Genomic DNA, 21,244 nt, shown 5'->3' with positions numbered 1-21,244 from the left:
TCTCAAGAGGGTTTCTAAGCAATACCAAAGTCCGTACTAATGGTAATCATACAAGTTACTGCTTTGGAGAAGTCAAACAGGGAAAAGGGCTATTTATTGTGCATGTTGACCTGTTAGGAGGAGTGCAGACATAGATTGATGTGTGTTTCTTTATTGATGTTTATTGCAAAAAACGTTTTTCCTTCCCTAGCTCAGGGTGGCAACTCAGATACTTACAGGTAAGGCACAGGTAAAGGGAAGAAGTAAGGATTGTCGTGAAGCAAAGATTGTATGTCCCATCTAAGTGATGCCAGGCAGTGGAAATGCCAGGCCAGTGTTGCCAGAACTTTCGATTTCTTTGAGAAGAGGCCAGAAAACTATCCTTAGGTGAAACCTTCTGAGTTTTAAATGCTAGCAACACATTTGATAATTTAAGAATTAAATAAGACAGCGTAGGCTGGGCGCAGTGGCTCATGCCTGTAATCCCAGCACTTTGGGAGGCCAAGGCGGCTGAGGAGTTTGAGACCAGCCTGGCCAATATAGTAAAACCCTGTCTCTACTAAAAATACAAAAAATTAGTTGGACGTGGTGGCAGGCGCCTGTAGTCCCAGCTACTGGGAAGGCTGAAGCATGAGAATCGCTTGAACCTGGGAGGCGGAGGTTGCGGTGAGCCGAGATTGCACCACTGCACTCCAACCTGGGCAACAGAGCGAGACTCCGTCTCAAAAAAAAAAAAAAAAAAAGACAGCATAGGGAACTTATAAAATATGCCTGCCGGCCACCACTTTGGAATTTTCAGTTTCGGGTTTCTTTCTTTTAGATGCGTGTCTGCTTGGGCACATGTGTATGTGTACATGCAGGACTTTTTCTTATTGGAATAGTAGTTCTCAAACTTTTTTTTTTTTTTCTTTTTGAGATGGAGTCTCTCTCTGTTTCCCAGGCTGGAGTGCAGTGGTGCGATCTCGGCTCACTGCAACCTCCGCCTCCCGGGTTCAAGCAATTCTCCTGCCTCAGCCTCCCAAGTAGCTGGGACTGCAGGCGCGCACCACCACGCCCAGCTAATTAAAAACTTTTGCTCTTGAGACCCCTTTGCACTTAAAAATTATTGAAGGCTGTAGAGAATTTTTGTTTATGTAAACTTTATCTACTGGCATTTGCTGTATTAGAATTTTAAACTAATAAACTTTCAAAATGTTTATTAATTGATTTTAAAAGGGCAGTAATAAACCCATTATATATAAACAAAAAAACAAAATGCGCTTTTTTTTTTTTTTTTTTAAGACAGTCTTGCTCTGTCGCCCAGACTGGAGTGCATTGGCACTATCTCAGCTCACTGCAAACTCTACCTGCCAGGTTCAAGTGATTCTCATGCCTCAGCCTCCTGAGTACCTGGGATTACAGGTGCCCACCACCATGCCCGGCTAATTTTTGTGTTTTTAGTAGAGATGGGTTTTCACCATGTTGGCAAGGCGATCTCAAACTCCTGGCCTCCAGTGATCTGCATGCCTCAGCCTCCCAAAGTGCTGGGATTACAGGCATGAACCACCACGCCCAGCCAAAATGGACTTTTTTTTTTTTGGAGATGGAGTCTCGCTCTGTTGCCCAGGCTGGAGTGCAGTGGAGTGATCTCGGCTCACTGCAAGCTCTACCTCCTGGGTTCACACCATTCTCCTGCCTCAGCCTCCCGAGTAGCTGGGACAACAGGCACCCGCTACCACTCCTGGCTAATTTTTTGTATTTTTAGTACAGACGGGATTTCACCGTGTTAGCCAGGATGGTCTCGATCTCCTGACCTTGTGATCTGCCCGCCTCAGCCTCCCAAAGTGCTGGAATTAGAGGCGTGAGCCACCGTGCCCGGCCACAGAAAATGACTTTACCTTCTGGTTAAAATTAGTTATTGGTTACATGACTATGAGACTATAGGAGGGAGTCTTTGTGCTTTGTTTTGCTCTTTTCTTTTCTCCTTTCTTTTCTTGAGACAGGGTTTCGCTGTTTGCCCAGGCTGGAGTGCCGTGGTGTGATCCTGGCTCACTGGAGCCTCGACCTCCCAACATCAAGCAATCCTTCTGCTTCAGTCTCCCGAGTAGCTGGGACCACAGGTGTGCACCACTGCACCTGGCTAATTTTTGATTTTTTTGTAGAGATGTGGGGGGGGGCGGCGGGGATCTCACTTTGTTGCCCGGGCTGGTCTTGAACTCCTGGACTCAAGCAATCTTCCTACCTAGGCCTCAGAAAGTGCTGGGATTACAGGCGAGAACGACCTTGCCCAGCTGGAAGTCTTTCTTGATTGTTCTACTTAAGAATGTAGGCACGGAGTGTGAAGCAGGAGTCCCAATCTCAAGTGTGTGATAAAAGCATAGTGGAGTGGGCAAGCGTAAGGGTTTCGAAATTAGACTACCCAGGGTTGAATCCTAGCTTGGTTTTGGGCAAGTTACTCAACTTCTCTGGACTATTTACCTCATTGGTGAAATAGGGTTAATAATACAGTATATGCCTCAAGTATTGTGGGAATTAAATACGATGATATACAAGTGATTACAAGAGTACCTGGCATGTCATAAAGCCTCAATAAATGTTCACTGTTATTATTATTATTATTATTACAATGATGAATATTATAAGGGCCAGGCAGGAAGATAAGTGAGGGCTGGGAAAACTGGAGACCATAAGCCCTTTCTAGCGATGCCATTTGTCCCTCAGATCTACCTCGTTGTTAACTGTGAAGGAATATCAAATCTAATCATTTTCAAGAGAAACCAGAAATCCATATAGGAAGGTGAAATCTCCCCATTAAAAAAAAATGTTGATGACTAATCCAATTTGTAAAAATACTGTGTAGGCCAAACAAAATGGGTCTATAGTTTGCAATAATATTTGGAGTGGAGGCTGGGCACAGTGGCTCACACCTGTAATCCTAGCACTTTGAGAGGCCGAGGTGGGTGGATCACGAAGTCAGGAGTTTGAGACCAGCCTGGCCAACATAGTGAAACCCCGTCTCTACTAAAAATACAAAAATTAGCCCAGTGTGGTGGTGTGCACCTGTAGTCCCAGCTACTCGGAAGGTTGAGGCAGGAAAATCACTTGAACCCAGGAGGCGGAGGTTGCAATGAGCCAAGGCCACTCCAGCCTGAGTGACAGAGAGAGACTCCAACTCAGGAAAACAAAAAAATTGGAGTAGGAAAGTAAGGAAGGAAATTGCAGGCCGGGTGCAGTGGCTTGTGCCTGTAATACCAGCACTTTGGGAGGCTGAGGCAGGTGGATTGCTTGACGGCAGGAGGTCGAGGACAGCCTGGCCAACATGGCAAAACCCTGTCTCTATTAAAAATACAAAAATTAGCCAGGTGTGGTGGCACATGCTTGTTAGCCCAGCTACTCAGGTGGTTGAGATGGGAGAATCGCTTGAATCCGCGAGGTGGAGGTTCAGTGAGCCGAGATCACGCCACTGCACTCCAGTCTGGGCGACAGAGTAAGACCCTGTCTCAAAAAATAAAATAAAATAAAATGAAGGAAATTGCATAGCTAGGGTGAAAGCTGCAAGTCTGTCTTCTCAACTCCCAGGAGCCTGCTGTTACTCAGACTTGATGACCCTCTCCCTGGTAACATGGATGCAGGGAGAGAAGGGAGAAGGTGGTGCTTGGGAGGTGGGGGGTGTGGCGGCAGAACAGTGGTTGGAGCTTTTCAAAGAGGAAAAGAGGTGGCACAATGGAATTCTGTCACTCATGAATGAAAAGGATGCTCAGAGCCTTCTGTGATCAAAGTTCTGTGCTAGGCAAGATACTGTGAGAAGTTTAGACACCTAAGGCCGAGTTCCAGCCATCCTAGAGCTGAGAGTCTGGAGAAAATGGGAGAACTTTAAAGATAATTAACTTCCTAGATAATTTAGAGTAAATGTTAAGTGGATTGTTACACAAGTGCTTGTCAGGGTTCAGAGGAGGGAGAAATTAATCTCAGACTTTGTTATGTTGGAAGTGTTCTCTATAGTGGAGGTGACATTTAAGCCTGAGTTTGGAGGGTTTCATTTGGAGGGTCATAAACTCAGATGCCTCCAGAGGCCTGGCAGGGCACAGAAATCAGTGAGCTGAGAGAATAGGCAGTGGTGGGGGCTTCTCACCTCCAACCAATTGTTGCCTTGCAGGAATGTGGACTCAGCATTGGCAGATCTTCTGATTTTTTCTTTCACATTTTTAAATAGAAGTTGGAAAGCCTAACTTGAATGAGAAATCTCTAGATTTGCACCATCTGATATGGTAGCCATTAGCCGCTTGTACCTGTTTAAATTTAACTGGCCGGGCGCGGTGGCTCACGCCTGTAATCCCAGCGCTTTGGGAAGCCGAGGAGGGCGGGTCATTTGAGGTAAGGAGTTCGAGACCCAGCTTAGCCAACATGGTGAAACCCCATCTCTACTAAAAATACAAAAATTAGCTGGGCATGATGGTGGGCACCTGTAATCCCCAGCTACTCAGGAGGCTGAGGCAGGAGAATCACTTGAGCCCAGGAGGTGGAGGTTGCAGTGAACTGAGATTGCACCACTACACTCTAGCCTGGGTGACACAGTGAGACTCCGTCTCTAAATAAATAAATAAATAAATTTAACTAAACTTAAATAAAATAAAGAGTTTAGTTCCTCAAGGGTGTTAGCTGCATTTCTGTGTATGTGGCTAAAGACTGCAGTATTGGGCAGTGCAGGCTTAGTAGCACAGAAAGTGCTTTTGGATAGTGATGCTCTAGTGCTCTATCCATCTATTTTTCTATTATTTATTTTATTTTATTTATTTATTTATTTATTTATTTTTGAGATGGAGTCTCGCTCTGTGGCCCAGGCTGGAGTGCAGTGGCCTGATCTTGGCTCACTGCAAGCTCTGCCTCCCGGGTTCATGCCATTCTTCTGCCTCAGCCTCCCGAGTAGCTGGGACTACAGGTACCCGCCACCACGCCCGGCTAATTTTTTGTATTTTTAGTAGAGACGGGGTTTCACCGTGTTAGCCAGGATGGTCTCAATCTCCTGACCTTGTGATCCGCCCGCCTCAGCCTCCCAAAGTGCTGGGATTACAGGCGTGAGCCACCGCGCCTGGTCTTATTTTATTTATCTATTTATTTTTGAGATGGAGTCTGGCTTTGTCACCAGGATGGAGTGCAGTGGCATGATCTTGGCTCACTGCAACCTCCGCCTCCCGAGTTCAAGCAATTCTCCTGCCTCAGCCTCCTGAGTAGCTGGTACTACAGGTGAGTGCCACTATGCCGAGCTAATTTTTGTAGTTTTGGTAGAGATGGGGTTTCACTATATTGGTCAGGCTGGTCTTGAACTCCTGACCTCAGGTGATCTGCCTGCCTCAGCTGTCCAAAGTGGTGGGATTATAGGTGTGAGCCACCATACCCGGCCCCATCTATTCTTTAACTGGATAACTAATTGAAACATATTTAAATATATTGCAGACTAAATAAAATATATTTGTAAATCAGATGGGCATTCAGATTGTTCCCTCCCCTCCAAACAACACACATAGTAAATATTATTTATCTATTGTGGACTTACTTCTACAGTCTAGAATCTCATGGTAGGTTACCTTCCCAAAAGGTCGTAGCATTTCATAGAAGAATCCTTTGTTTCCCCTCACCCCCACCAGTCATGGAATGATGGCCCCTTTAAATTTTATTTTATTTTTTTTTTTTGAGATGGAGTCTCACTCTGTCACCCAGGCTGGAGTGCAGTGGCACAATCTTGGCTCACTGCAACCTCCGCCTCCCGGGTCCAAGAGATTCTTGGGCCTCAGCCTCCTGAGTAGCTGGGGTTGCAGGCACCCACCACCATGCCCAGCTAATTTTTGTATTTTTAGTAGAGACGGGGTTTCGCCACGTTGGCCAGTCTGGTCTCGAACTCCTGACCTCAAGTGATCCGCACACCTCAGCTTCCCAAAATGCTGGGATTACAGACGTGAGCCACTGCGCTGGGCTGATAGCATTTTTTTAAAAGAAAAAAAAAATAAAATTGCTTCGGATCCCCAATGTTGACTTAAATTGTTTTAAAACTATTAAGGCATCAGTGATGATAGAACAAGACATAAGTTCCTAAAGTGTATAGCTCCTGTGCAGCTATAAAGCCAAAATCAATTTGCAAATTAAATATAAACAAAGCAACCAAACCGATTTAATTTAATGAGAGGGATACCACTTCCTGAAACTTAACTGCTCCTTGAAACAATTACTTTGCCGACTGCCACCCTGGGCCCTTTTGGGTTTAGCAGGCCCTGTGAGGTCTCAATTCTCCCACCCCTTGTCTCAATTTGAACTGCGGCAAAACCTCCATTTGTACCGTGATGCCAGCTGGCCTCTAGTAGAGCCTGAAGGCATTATTATGAGCTAAATCCCCTTCCATCCTCTTCTTTTTAGCCTGAAGCAATTAAATAGTCCTTTTTGGCATGAGTGCAATCGTAAACACACCCAGGCATTGAAACCACATGGTAGTACTTGGTTACAAGGGAGTCCTCTAATGATCCAGATGTACTGGGTTTTTCTTTTCTTTTTTCTTTTTTTAGTTTTTTATTTCCATAGATTTTGGGGGAACAGGTGGTACTCGGTTATATGAGTAAGTTCTTTAGTGGTGATTTGTAAGATTTTAGTGTACCCATCACCCAAGCAGTATACACTGAACCCAATTTGTAGTCTTTTATCCCTCATCCCCTCCCACCCTTTCCCCCCGAGTCCCCAAAGTCCATTGTATCATTCTTATGCCTTTAATCCTCATAGCTTAGCTCTCACTTACAAAGTGAGAACACACGATGTTTGATTTTCCATTCCTGAGTTACTTCACTTAGAAGAATAATAGTCTCCAGTTCAATCCAGGTTGCTGTGAATGCCATTATTTCGTTCCTTTTTATGGCTGAGTAGTATTCCATCATATATATATTTCTTTATCCACTCCTTGACTGATGGTGGGCATTTGGGCTGGTTCCATATTTTTGGAATTGCAGATTATGCTGCTCTAAACATGCATGTGCAAGTATCTTTTTCGTGTAATGACTTCTTTTCCTCTGGGTAGATACCCAGGAGTGAGATTGCTGTATCAAATGGTAGTTCCACTTTTTGTTCTTTAAGGAATATCCACACTGTTTTCTATAGTGGCTGTACTAGTTTACATTCCCACCAGCAGTGTAGAAAGGTTTCTTGTTCACCGCATCCATGCCAACATCTGTTGTTTTTTGATTTTTTGATTACGGCCATTCTTGCAGGAGTAAGGTGGTATCCCATTGTGGTTCTGATTTGCATTTCCCTGATCGTTAGTGATGTTGAGCATTTAAATGAAAACACAAAATGATAAAATTCTTGGAAAGAGTATTTGGGTCCTTGGGAATGTCTGCCGGGTTGCAGGAGACCATAAACTCTGCCTCGTAAGGGCTAGCAGAGAGTTTTGTACCTAGAAGGTGCTAAAACTCTTGTTGAATTGAATGTATTTGTTGACAGAATAAAAGGAAGCTCAGTATTGGTAGAGAGGGTTTTGCTTTACTGTCTGCAGAAGGATGTAAATATCAAGGCATGGCCTTTGGACTTTTGGCTTGCCTGTCTGAGGTTGTAACCTGACCAGTTTGTTCTGTGGACTATGGGAGTATATTGGAAAGCAGGTGATTTGGCCTTGGGGAGTCCAGAGACATTCTTCCCCCTGACCCAGCACCTTATGTGTTTTGTAGTTGAATTGGAGCAGTGCAGTATACAGTTCAGTTTATAGGGAATCAGTACTGTGTAATGGGCAAGACCATTAGCGCTAATGTCAGAGTATCTGGGTTTAAGATCTGGCTGTTGGGTTTTGACTTTGGACAAATTAGTCTCTCTTTCCTTATTTGTAAAAGGGAAGTAATACTACAATCTAGGTTTTTGTGAGAAGTAAGTTAATGCATATAAAGCACTTGGTATGATACCCGATGTGGAGAAAGTGCTTAATAAATACGATTTTTAGGCCAGGCGCGGTGGCTTATGCCTGTAATCCCAGCACTTTGGGAGGCCGAGGCGGGTGGATCACCTGAGGTCAGGAGTTTGAGACCAGCCTGACCAACATGGTGAAACCCTGTCTCTACTAAAAGTACAAAAATTTGCCAGGCGTGGTGGTGAGTGCCTGTAATCCCAGGTACTCGGAGGCTGAGACAGGAGAATTGCTTGAACCCAGGAGGCAGAGGTTGCAGTGAGCCGAGATTGCGCCACTGCACTCTAGCCTAGGGGACACAGCAAGACTTCGTCTCAAAAAATATATATATGATTTTTATTCACTTGTTTTTATTATTGGGAGATGCAGGGGGAGATGGGTTTTTCCCCTCATGGAGTGGTGAAAACAGTTTATAGCAGCACTGTAGCAGACACTGTGGAACTGGTGAAATTTGAATTTGGCTTACAGATCCACACTCCTCTCCCTGATTTTTTGGAAACCCAAAAAGCTCTGAGAATCCTAAGGCATCTCAAATATCATCTGGTGGCCAAACCTGACCCTACATGTTGCTTTTCACAGCCTTTATTTCACGTACGCTGAGTGGTCATAGGCAATGATGCAGAAATAATTATTTGGTTACCAGGTACTGCCTTGAACCCCACTGGAAGTTACTTAAAATACGGGGTATGCATTGATTTACACTTCTAAAACCCCCTCAAATTCTGAAACTCAGTTGGGTCTCAGAGTTGTATATGGGATTACGTACCTGTATGTGACTTTAAATTTGTGCTGCCTCAATAGGCTGCATACACGCAGACAGGCAGGTAGACATATAACATGCAATGCAGACATTGCAGGTGCAGAGGTTCTATTACGTATCAACATGAAAAGTTCTTAGAAAGTAGAAACTGGTGGCCTAGAAATCTAGTCCCAAACTCCCGTTATTCAAGTATGCACTAGATTTGTTATCAGTGAGTCATGAAGCATTTCTTTAACATCTAGGTGTGAGCAGAATTATTCACAATAGCCCCAAAATGGAAGTAACCCAAATGTTCATCAACAGGAGAGTGGTTAAACAAAACGTGGTCTCTCCAGACAGGGTAACATTATTTAGCCCTGGAAAGAAATGGAGCAGTGACACGTGCTGCAATGGGGGTGAACCTTGAGAACACTGTGCTTAGTGAAAGAAGCCAGACACAGAAGGCCACAGGTCATCTGATTCCATTTGTGTGAGACAGATGGCCATCTGAAGGGGCTATGCTTTTTTGTTTTCATGACTCATCATAATTTTTTGCTGAAAAAACTCGATCTCTCATTTTTCTCAAGCTTCCATGATTCGAAAACTGGACATTTTATCTGTTTGTTTTTTTTTGTTTTGTTTTTTGTTTTTTGTTTTTTTTGAAATGGAGTCTCAGTCTGTCACCCAGGCTGGAGTGCAGTGGCACAATCTCAACTCACTGCAGACTCCATCTCCCGGGTTCAAGCGATTCTCCTGCCTCAGCCTCCTGAGTAGCTGGCATTACAGGCACACACCACCACGCCCAGCTAATTTTTGTATTTTTAGTAGAGATGGCGTTTCACCATGTTGGCCAGGCTGGTCTTGAACTCCTGACCTCAAGTGATCCGCCCTCCCGGACCTCCCGAAGTGCAAGGGTTACAGGCATGAGCCAGTGCGCCTGGCCTGTTTTTGTTTTTTTTGGGGAGACAGTCTCTGTCGCCCAGGCTGGAGTGCAGTGGCACGATCTTGGCTCACTGCAGCCTCCACCTCCCGAGTTCAAGTGATTCTCCTGCCTCAGCCTCCCGTGTAGCTGGGATTGCAGGTGCCTGCCACCACAGCCAGCTAATTTTTATATTTTTAGTAGGGACGGGGGTTCGCCATGTTGGCCAGGCCAGTCTTGAACTCCTGACCTCAGGTGATCCACCCGCCTCGGCCTCCCAAAGTGCTGGGATTACAGGCGTGAGCCACTGCACCCAGCCTGTAAACTGGATATTTTGCATATTGCAGTCTGGTAACTCTGGGAATGGGATTCTTCCTTTCTTCCCTGTCCTCAGGCTTGGTTGTTTCTGCTTATTGTGGGTTGTAACTGTTTGTTTAGTGGCTTTTCTAAGCTATTTTTGTAAAGACTGTGTTCTTTGTGGGGTGTGGTCAGTAGACTGTTCTGTTAGTTTAGTGGTCAGCTAGTGACTTAACAGAGATCTTCTTAAACTCCTGGAGCTAAAAAAAAACAAAACAGAAAACAAAAAACAAAAAGCTTCCAGTAGTTGCAGCGGGGCACTGCTTCCACACTCAGGCAGGCGGTTAACAACCCTACCTTCGCCTTCACTCTCTGCCTGCACAGAGCGAAGGTCAGCCAGAGGTGAGAGCTTGGAAGCCTTCTCTGGTCCTTTCCAAACATGTGCCCACCCTGAGATGCCACCTTCTAAATTCCCAGGAATATGTGGAAGCTCTTTTTTTATTCATTTGGATTTTTTAATTTTTTTAAATACTTAATTAATTAATTATTTTGAGACAGGGTATCACTTTGTTGCCCAGGCTGGAGTGCAGTGGCGCAATCATAGCTCATTGAAGCCTCCAATCTTGGGCTCAAGCGATTCACCCTCCTCAGCCTCCCAAGTAGCTGAAACCACAAGCATGTGCCACCATGCCCGGCTAATTAAAAAAAAATTTTTTTTCATAGAGACGGGGTCTGACTTTGTCAAACTCCTGGGCCAAAGTGCTGGGATTACAGGTGTGAGCCACCACACCCAGCCAGAGCTCAGTCTCTGTGTTGTATAGTTCTGTGGGTTTTGACTATGGTATAATGTCAGGTATGCAGCATTAGATTATCATGCAAAATAGTTTCACTCCTCACCCCACAAACCACACAACTGCTGGTCTTTTTATTGTCTCTATAGTTTTGCCTTTTCCAGAATGTGATATAGTTGGAGTCTCACAGTATGTAGTCTTGTCTTTCTTTTTTTTCAGTATGTAATCTTTTCATACTGGCTTCCTTCACTTAGCAATGTGCATTTAAGGTTCCTCCATGTCATTGTGTGGCTTGATAGCTTATTGCTTTTTATTCCCGAAGAACATTCCATTGTCTGGATGTTCCACAGTTTGTTGATCCATTCACCTATTGAGGGATGTCTTGATTGCTTCCAGTTTTGGGCAGTTATGAACAAAGCTGCTATAAACATGTGTGTGCAGGCTTTTGTGTGGACTGAAGTTTTCAGCTCAGTTGGATGGATGCCTAAGAGTGTAGTTGCTGGATTGCATGATAAGATTTTATACATATATATATTACAATCATCAAATAGATGCAGAAAAAAATTATGTGTAGCTTTATAAGAAACTGCCAGTGTGGACTTTTTTTTTTTTTTTTGGGACAGAGTTTTGCCCTTGTCTCCTAGGCTGGAGTGCAGTGGCGCAATCTTGGCTCATTGCAACCTCCACCTCCCATGTTCAAGTGATTCTCCTGCCTCAGCCTCCCAAGCAGCTGGGATTACAGGCACCTGCCACCATGCCCAGCTAATTTTTGTGTTTTTAGTGGAAACGGAGTTTCACCATGTTGGCCAGGCTGGTCTCAAACTCCTGATGTCAGGTGATTCACCTGCCTCGGCCTCCCCAAATGCTGGCATAACAAGCATGAGCCACCATGTCTGGCTCATTTTTCAAAGCCTTTATTTCTCCAAAGTATCCAACTTCCCAGCTTTTCTTCCCTGGCTTTTAGCAAGTCAATTGTTTGCCCCAATCAATATCTTTTGCACCAGCCTGCAGCGTCTAGTTCATTTGACTTTAATGTTTGCAACAAACGCCCTGTCTGTAGCCACTCTGCACCCCAGAGAGCTGCCAGTTAGGTACAAAAAGAGGCAAGATCTTTGCATTGGGCTTTCAGGGAGCCACTGACAGGTCAGACAGACAACCACTGTTCTTTGAAAACCATATCCTCTCTGTTCCCTCCAGCACCAGGGAACCCACACCAGAAACATGGGCTGCTACCTTCGAGACCACTGCTGAGCCAGGGAGTAGGGATGGGGCAGGGGTAAGTTAAGTATGCCACAAAGTTCTCCCACTGGGTTTCAGTCACCATTTTTTTTTTTTTTTTTTTTTTTTGAGACAGAGTCTTGCTCTGTCACCCAGGCTGGAGTGCAGAGGCACAATCTCGGCTCACTACAACCTCCGCTTCCTGGGTTCGAGCGATCCTCCTGCCTCAGCCTCGCAAGTAGCTGGGACTACAGGCGTGCACTACCACACCCGGCTAACTTTTATATTTTCAGTAGAGATGGGGTTTTACTATGCTGGCCAGGCTGGTCTCAAACTCCTGGCCTCAGGTGATCTGCCCACCTCGGCCTCCTAAAGTGCTGCGATTACAGGCGTGAGCCTGTAATCAAACATCAAAGTCACCTTTTTCTTATGGTTTGCTTGGTTGCTATAAAGCTTTGACTGCTTCCCAGAGTTTTGTTAAAGTTGATTTTTTGTTTTTGGTGTTTCTATGGCAAGATGTATAGGGAGCTTTAAAGTTACTAATTGAGTCTGTCTTTCTTTCCTTCCTTCCTTCCTTCCTTCTTTCTTTCTTTTCTTTCTTTCTTTTTTTTGAGATAGAGTTTCACTCTGTTGCCCAGGCTGGAGTGCAGTGGCACGATCTCAGCTCACTGCAACCTCTGCTTCTCGGGTTCAAGTGATTCTTGTGCCTCAGCCTCCTGAGTAGCTGAGATTACAGGTGCCTACCATCATGCCCAGCTAAGTTTTTGTATTTTTAGTAGAGATGGGGTTTCACCATGTTTGTCAGGCTGGTCCCAAACTCCTGACCTCCAGTGATTTGCCCACCTCGGCCTCCCAGAGTGCTGGGATTACAGGCGTGAGCCACTGTGCCTGGCCCAGTCTTTTTATTTCTCATAGGTCTATTCAGAAATTCTGTTTCTTGGCTGGGCGCTGTGGGTCACGCCTGTAATCCCAGCACTTTGGGAGGCCGAGGCGGGTGGATCACGAGGTCAGAAGTTCAAGACCAGCCTCGCCAAGATGGTGAAACCCCGTCTGTACTAAAAATACAAAAAGTTAGCCGGGCGCGGGGGCGGGCACCTGTAGTCCCAGCTACTCGGGAGGCTGAGGCAGGAGAATGGCGTGAACCTGGGAGGTGGAGCTTGCAGTGAGCGGAGATGGCGCCACTGCACTCTAGCCTGGGCGACAGAGTGAAACTCTGTCTCAGGAAAAAAAAAAAAAAAATTAGCAGGGCGTGATGGTGGGCACCTGTAATCCCAGCTACTCGGGAGGCTGAGACAGAGAACTGCCTAAAGCCGGGTGGCGGAGGATGCAGTGAGCTGAGATTGCGCCACTGTACTCCAGCCTGGGCGACAGAGCGAAACTCCATCTCAAAAAAAAAAAAGAAATTCTGTTTCTTCTTGAGTAAGTTTTGGTAATTTGTATCTTTCTAGCAGTTTGCCCATTTTAATCTGTTATCTAATTTAAATAACTAAGTTACTGTATCTAAGTTATCTAATTTTTTAATTATCTGAATACAGTTGTTTATAGTATTCTTTTATTTCTATTTATTTATTTATTTTTTTTTTTGAGATGGAGTCTCGCTCTGTTGCCCAGGCTGGAGTGCAGTGGCACGATCTCGGCTCACTGCAAGCTCCGCCTCCTGGGTTCATGCCGTTCTCCTGCCTCAGCCTCCCGAGTAGCTGGGACTACAGGCGCCCACCATCATGCCCGGCTAATTTTATGTATTTTTAATAGAGACGGGGTTTCACCGTGTTAGCCGGGATGGTCGCGATCTCCTGACCTCATGATCCGCCCACCGCGGCCTCCCAAAGTGCTGGGATTACAGGCGTAAGCCACCACGCCTGGCCTGTAGTATTCTTTTATAATCCTTTTTATTTTTTCTAAGGTCATTAGTGATGTGTTTCCTCTTTAATTCCTAATTGCAGTACTATGAGTCTTTTCTCTCTTTTCCCTACAGTATTTTAAAGTAAACTCTGCTGCCCCACTCCCCCTGCCCATTTTTGGGGGAATGAATTCTACTAGTTTAGATGTTATGTGGTTTATTTTTCTTCTCTTGGTGGTTATACTTAGATTCTTTTAGTGTGCAAGCTTAAAAGTATGAAGTTACCATCATCTTTTTTTTTTTTTCAATTGACTCAAAACTTTTAGTCATTTTTTGGACCAGGGTCTATAAGGTAGATTCTTAGGCCTTGTGTGTAAAAGTCTATAAGCTCCCAGGCTGAAGTGATCCTCCTGCCTCAGCCTTCTGAATAGCTGGGACTACAGATAGACGCCACCACACCTGGCTAATATTTTAATTTTTTGTAGAAGCCAGTCTTGCTGTCTTACCCAGGCTGGTCTCAAACTCTTGGCCTCAAGCAATCCTCCCTCCTCTGCCTCCCAAAGTGTTGGGGTTACAGATGTGAGCCCTGGCGCCCAGCCTCCTCCCTCCCTCTCTCATGCCTGTATGTTGAGCTCTGTGCTGGCTGACTTTTCCTTAATCCATTGATGATATTCTTATTCTTATCTTCGAGGCTTGTTTCTGTTGAGAAGTTTGCCATCAGGGTAATTGTCATTCTTTTGTAGACTTGTAGAATGCTCAGCTTTGTCATCTCTCACTGGCTATTTTTTTCTAGTTCTTGGGGGTACTTTTCTAGGCTTGCGTGAAGCTTTTCTTTTCATTTATTTAGTTTTCCTGTGGATGGTTCAGCTCTTCCAGGGCCCCAGGCTCCGTTTCCTGGGAACTCAAGGCCCTGTTTCCCTCTCCCACGTGTCTGCTATCATCCCAGGTCCCAGACGGCAGGGCAGCATTCAATAATACAGAATACGAGGCATATATAATCTAAATTTCCTAGAAGCCACATTAAAAAGATAAGCAGATGAAGTTAATTTTAATAACATGTTGCATTTAGCCCATTATATGGAAAATATTGTCATTCCAGGCTGGGCTCAGTGGCTCACGCCTGTAATCCCAGCACTTTGGGAGGCCAAGGCAGGTGGATCACCTGAGGTCAGGAGTTCGAGATCAGCCTGGGAAACATGGTGAAACCCCATCTCTACTAAAAATACAAAAATTAGCCAGGTGTGGTGGCGTGCACCTGTAGTCCCAGCTACTTGGGATGCTCAGGCAGGAGAATCACTTGAACCTGGGAGGCAGAGGTTGCAGTGAGCCAAGATCCCGCCACTGCACTCCAGCCTGGGCGACAGAATGAGACTCCATCTCAAAAAAAAAAAGAAAAAGAAAAAGAAAAAAAATTATCATTCCACATTTAATCTATATAGAAACGTATTAAATTGACTTTTTTGGGTACAGAGTTTTCCAAATCCAGGTTGTATTTTACACTCACAGCCTGTCTCAGTTCAAGCCAGTCACATTTCAAGTGCTTCACAGGGCCATGTGCGCTGGTTCACACCTGTAATCCCAGCACTTTGGGAAGCCAAGGTGGGAGGATCGCTTGAGCCCAGGAGTTCGAGACCAGCCTGGGCATCATGGTGAGACCCCATATCTTAAAAAAAATTATCCATTTTCGATTTGATATCTGTAAAAAATTAAAAGAAAAAATCAAGTACTTCATAGCCACATGGAGCTAGCGGCCACCGTATTGGACAAATGGCTCTAGGCCCTGTATCTGATTCTGATTTTCCCCTGGGGCCTACGTGAGCTTACACCTCCAGCATTGAGTTTTCTTGTTGCTGCTGGCACTTGGGATTTTTCCTGTCTTTTGACCTAGGCTATGTGTTAAAAAGTTATCTTTTGTCATACCTGTATATGTTTATAGCTGGAGCAAGAGGTCAGTTCAGTGCACCATGTTGCTGGAAGTACTTTTATTTGTTACAACAACCTTGTGAAGGAGGTACTCTTATGCCCAGTTTACAGATGAGGCACCTGGGGCTCGTGGAGCTTAAGTGACTTGCCCAAAGCCACATGGCTGTTATGAGGCAGAGAACGGACCCAGATCGAGGTCTGCTTGCCTTGCAAGTCCGTGCTCTGCCCACAATGCTGTTTTGCCACCTAATAACTTTCATTCTTCTTGCTTCATTTTCAGGAATTAGTTGCCATCAAGGGCTCTCTCCTCCCTCTCTCCTTACATGGTTCTGCTTATCCGGAGAGTAGCTCTTGGCCAAGACCTGGCGGTGGAGAGCCATGGACCAGTACAGCCTTAGAGACGAGGGTGCCCTCCCATCAGAAATGCACCTCCCTTCATTTTCAGAGAGCCAAGGGCTCAACTGCAGCGACACCCTCAACCGGGATTTGGGTCCCAACACGCGAGGCTTTCTTTATGCTGGCCTGAGTGGTCTGGACCCGGACCCCAGCCTCCCAACGCCTGACATGTCCAGCGAGGTGCTGGAGGACAACTTAGACACCTTGTCCCTGTACTCCGGGAAGGACAGTGATTCTGTGAAGCTGCTGGAGGAGTACGCAGATTCAGAGTCTCAGGCATCCTTACAAGGTGAGGCTGTCACCTGGGTAGAAGGGCCCTGCAGGATATTCGACAGTTTCTGTGGCCAGCTAGGGACTGATTTTGCATGGATTGGTTAAGAAAATTTTTCCCTCCTACAGGTGACTTAGGGAACAGTCACCTTTTTTCCTACTTGGGAATCATTCCCCAATTCTTTTTTTTTTTTTTTTTTTTTTTTGAGATGGAGTCTTGCTCTGTCGCCCAGGCTGGAGTGCAGTGGCACGATCTCGGCTCACTGCAAGCTCCGCCTCCTGGGTTCACACCATTCTCCTGCCTCAGCCTCCGGAGTAGCTGGGACTACAGGCGCCCGCCACCACGTCTGGCTAATTTTTTTGTATTTTTAGTAGAAACGGAGTTTCACTGCATTAGCCAGGATGGTCTTGATCTCCTGACCTCATGATCCGCCCGCCTCAGCCTCCCAAAGTGCTGGGATTACAGGCATGAGCCACCGTGCCCGGCCAATTCTTTTTTTTTTTTTAGGCAGAGTACAGTGATGCATTCTTGGCTCACTGCAACCTCTGGCTTCCGGGTTCAAGCAATTCTCCTGCCTCAGCCTCCCCAGTAGCTGGGATTACAGGCGCCTACCACCATGCCCGGCTAATTTTTGTATTTTTAGTAGAGATGGGGTTTCATCATATTGGCCAGGCTGGTCTCGAACTCCTGACCTCAAGTGATCTTCCCACCTCCGCCTCCCAAAGTGGTGGGATTGTAGGCGTGAGCCACCACACTCGGCCCCCAATTCTTAGTAAAGGAAACAGAACACTCATTCTAGGGAATAATGTTCAGAAACTTAGGTGTTTAGGGATATCCTTATCTTTTGTGTGGTGTGTGGGCAGATGTTAGCATTTACTGAAGACTTTCCTTCCCATTACCACACCTTAGAGGCTGATGTCACATTTCCAGAATGAACTGGGGTCCGGTCCCTTCTGATCTTTGGTTGTCAGGCCTTCTTAGACCCCAGTGTCTTTATCCATAAAGCAGGTGGACAATAATATCCTCTCTGCTTTCCCCCAGAGTAAAACGAAAGAAGGAACTATTGTAAACACACTTCATAGACCTTAAAGCACTGGAGAGATATTCGTGTTTTTTTGTTTTGTTTTGTTTTCTTTTTTTTTGAGATGGAGTCTCACTCTGTCGCCCAGGCTGGAGTGCAGTGGCACAATCTCGGCTCATTGCAACCTCTGCCTCCCAGGTTCAAGTGATTCTCCTGCCTCAGCCTCCTGAGTAGCTGGGATTACAAGTGTGTGCCACCATACCCAGCTAACTTTTGTATTTTTAGTAGTGAAGGGGTTTCACTATGTTTCCCAGTCTGGTCTCGAACTGAGCTCAAGCAATCTGCCTACCTTGGCCTCCCAAAGTGCTTGGGATTACAGGTGTGAACCACCACACCTGACCTCACTTGTAAATTTTTAAACATGTGGGTAAAGTCAGACATACATAGTCTTGCAGAGATAATATTAAGTATATAATTCCATTTAAGTTGTAAGAGTCGGTGTATTTGCTTTCATATTGAAGGTAGACCTTCATACTGAGGGTCACTGAAATAGCTATTCCATTGGACTGTTAGACCATATTCTTGCTGTTTGGACTGTTAAAGTGTTTCTGTGAACAACTTTGTACATGTTGAGTTTTCTTTTGGATTAGTTCTTTGAATATTTTCCTCAAAGTCAGTTTACCCAGACGGAGCATTAAACAATTTTATAGCTCTGGCCGGACATGGTGGCTCATGCCTATAATCCTAGTACTTTGGGAGGCTGAAGTGGGCGGATCGCTTGAGATAAGGAGTTCCACTCCAGCCTAGCCAACATGGTGAAACCCCATCTATACTAAAAATACAATAATTTGGCCAGGCGTGGTGGCTCACGCCTGTAATCCCAGCACTTTGGGAGGCCGAGGCAGGCGGATCACGAGGTCAGGAGTTCAAGACCATCCTGGCTAACATAGTGAAATCTGTCTACTAAAAATACAAAAATTATCTGGGTGTGGTGGTACGTGCCTGTAATCCCAGCTACTTGGGAGGCTGAGGCAGGAAAATCACTTGAACCAGGGAGTTGGAGGTTGCAGTGAGCCGAGATTGCACCACAGCACTCCAGCCTGGCAACAGAGCAAGACTCCGTCTCAAAAAAAAAAAAAAAAAAGAATTAGCCTGGCATGGTGGTGGGCGCCTGTAATCCCAGCTACTCAGGAGGCTGAGGCAGGAGAACTGCTTGAATCTGGGAGGTGGAGGTTACAGTGAGCTGAGATCATGCTACTGCACTCCAGGCTGGGCAACAGAGTGAGACTCCATCTCAACAAATAAATAAATAAATAAATGTTAAAAAACTGTAGAGCCCTTATAACACTGGTTTCTAAGAAGATCAAGTGACTTCCCAGGCTAGTTCCTCTGTTTGCCTGTTTTTCAGTGTCCTTGCCAATTTTTATTTTTTTATTTTTATTTTTTGAGACGGAGTCTTTCTCTGTCACCAGGTTAGAGCGTAGTGGTGCAATCTTGGCTCACTGCAACCTCCACCTCCCGGGTTCAGGCGATTCTCCTGCCTCAGCCTCCCGAGTAGCTGGGATTACAGGTGTCCCCCACCACGCCCAGCTAATTTTTGTATTTTTAGTAGAGACGGGGTTTCACCATCTTGGCCAGACTGGTCTCGAACTCCTGACCTCATGATCCACCCTCCTCGGCCTCCCAAAGTGCTGGGATTACAGGCATAAGCCACCGTGCCTGGCCTCCTTGCCAATTTTTAAAAACGTTTTGTTTTCTAGTTTTATAGTTGCTTTAATAGGCTTTTTTTTTTTTTGAGATGGAGTCTCGCCCTGTCGCCCAGGCTAGAGTGCAGTGGTGTGCTCTCGGCTCACTGCAAGCTCCGCCTCCCGGGTTCACGCCATTCTCCTGCCTCAGCCTCCCTAGTAGCTGGGACCACAGGCGCCCGCCACTGCCCCCAGCTACTTTTTTGTATTTTTAGTATAGACGGGGTTTCACCGTGTTAGCCAGGATGGTCTCGATTTTAATAGGCATTTTTAAGTGACTGAGTAAGGCTAAGGACTTTTGCCTGAGGGAGCCCGGTTTTTCCTTGTTGAAACTGTTGGAGTTATTTGACTACTCATTATAGTAATTTCTCAGAGGACAAAGACAAAGGCCAAGCAAGTTCCATGACAAATGGCCACAGGCAGGATTGGGAGGAGAGTCTAGGCCTCAAGACTCCCAGCCCAGTTTCCCTTCTGCTGTGTCTGTCACACTGCATCTCATGAGCCACAGAGAATTTGCACAATTGGATCCTTTAGAGCAACCTCCTGCTCTTCCCATGCCCTGGCCCATTGAATTCTTGGATCCCATCTCCATAGTGTCCCTGATAAATTATTATTTCCAAACTTGCCATCTTGGCTGGGCACAGTAGCTCATGCACTTTGTAATCCCAGCACTTTGGGAGGCTGAGGTGGGAGGATCGCTTGAGGCCAGAAGTTTGAGACTAGCCTGGCCAACATGGCAAAACCCCGTCTCTACTAAAAATATAAGAATTAGCCTGGCATGGTGGCAGGCGCCTCTAATCTCAGCTACTCAGGAGGCTGAGGCAGGAGAATCACTTGAACCCAGGAGGCAGAGGTTGCAGTGAGCCAAGATGGTGCCATTGCACTCCAGCATGGGTGACTGAGTGAGACTCCATCTCAACAAACAAACAAACTTGCCATCTCATAAGGCAGTTTAAGCCAGGTGCTATGTATGGTTCACGCCTGTAATCCCAGCACTTTGGGAGGCCAAGTCAGGAGGATTGCTTGAGTCCAGGAGATTGAGACTAACCTGGGCAACATAGTGAGACCCTGTCTCTACAACAAATAACAATTTAAAAATCAGCTGGGAGTGGTGGTGGCCCGTGTAGTCCCAGCTACTCAATAGGCTGAGGTGGGAGGATCACTTGAGCCCAGGACTTAGAGACTGCAATGAGCTGTGATCGCACCACTGTACTGTAGCCTGGGTGACAGAATAAGACCCTGTCTCAAGAAATAAAAATAAAAATTAGCTGGGCATGGTGGTGTGCACGTGTAGTCTCACCTGCTTGGGAGGCTGAGTCAGAAGGACTGCTCACGCCCAGGAGTTCAAGGCTGCGGTGAGCTATGATTGCGTCTGTGAATAACCCCTGCACTCTAGCCTGGACAACATAGTGAGACCCCATCTCTATTAAGAAAATAATAAGAAATAAGAAATTAAAAAGGCAGGCTGGGCGCGGTGGCTCACACCTGTAATCCCAGCACTTTGGGAGGCTGAGGTGGGTGGATCACCTGAGGCCAGAAGTTCGAGACCAGCCTGGCCAACATGGTGAAACCCCATCTCTACTAAAAATACAAAAGTTAGTTGGACATGGTGGCAGGTACCTGTAGTCCCAGCTACTGCAGAGCCTGAGGCTTGAACCTGGGAGGCAGAGGTTGCAGTGAGCCGAGATTGCGCCACTGCACTCTAGCCTGGGCAACAGAGTAAGACTCAGTCTCAAAAAAAAAAAAAATTAAAAAAAAAAAGACAGTCTAATCCACCTTTCAGGTCAATCTAAAAAGTAGAAAAATCTTTTATTATTCCTTCATCTAACATACAGTTATTGAGTGCCTATGAGTGCCAGAATGGGAACTCTCGCATCTGAGAACACAGCAGTGAACAAGGACAAACCCTATGTTTCCAGTGGTGTGAGGTCAGCTTCCCTTTAATTATCATTCACCAAGCCTAGCTCTACAACAAATAACAATTTAAAAACCAGCTGGGAGTGGTGGTGGCCCGTGTAGTCCCAGCTACTCAATAGGCTGAGGTGGGAGGATCACTTGAGCCCAGGACTTAGAGACTGCAATGAGCTGTGATCGCACCACTGTACTTAGAGCAAGACAGAAGCAGTCTGCTGTCTCCTGTATACACTGGCCCTTCAGATATTTGAAGACGTCTGACCTCTCCAAACTGAATAT

The 21,244-nt window shown here is 45.8% G+C and overlaps 1 protein-coding gene across 8 annotated transcripts in view; it reads left to right on the top strand.

Moving 5' to 3' along the window:
• ZNF541 (zinc finger protein 541) overlaps positions 1-21,244 on the top strand; it is a 50,955-nt gene that overhangs the window by 1,306 nt on the left and 28,405 nt on the right. For 7 of the 8 annotated variants that reach the window (XR_008673883.2, XR_008673881.2, XR_008673882.2 and 4 more), the window contains one exon: positions 15,899-16,303. Coding sequence is in view for 5 of the 8 variants with exons in the window: in XM_019014385.2 (XP_018869930.2) it covers positions 15,997-16,303 (307 nt within the window). In the remaining 3 variants the exon portion in view is untranslated. The remainder of the gene's footprint in view (positions 1-15,898; positions 16,304-21,244) is intronic. The other variant, XM_055369862.2, reaches the window with a different exon arrangement.

The sequence above is a fragment of the Gorilla gorilla genome, chromosome 20, assembly GCF_029281585.2.
Source record: "Gorilla gorilla gorilla isolate KB3781 chromosome 20, NHGRI_mGorGor1-v2.1_pri, whole genome shotgun sequence".
NCBI classification, from domain to species: Eukaryota; Metazoa; Chordata; class Mammalia; order Primates; family Hominidae; genus Gorilla; species Gorilla gorilla.
Note: the sequence above shows the minus strand (reverse complement) of the source record. Positions and strands in the feature narration are given on the sequence as shown.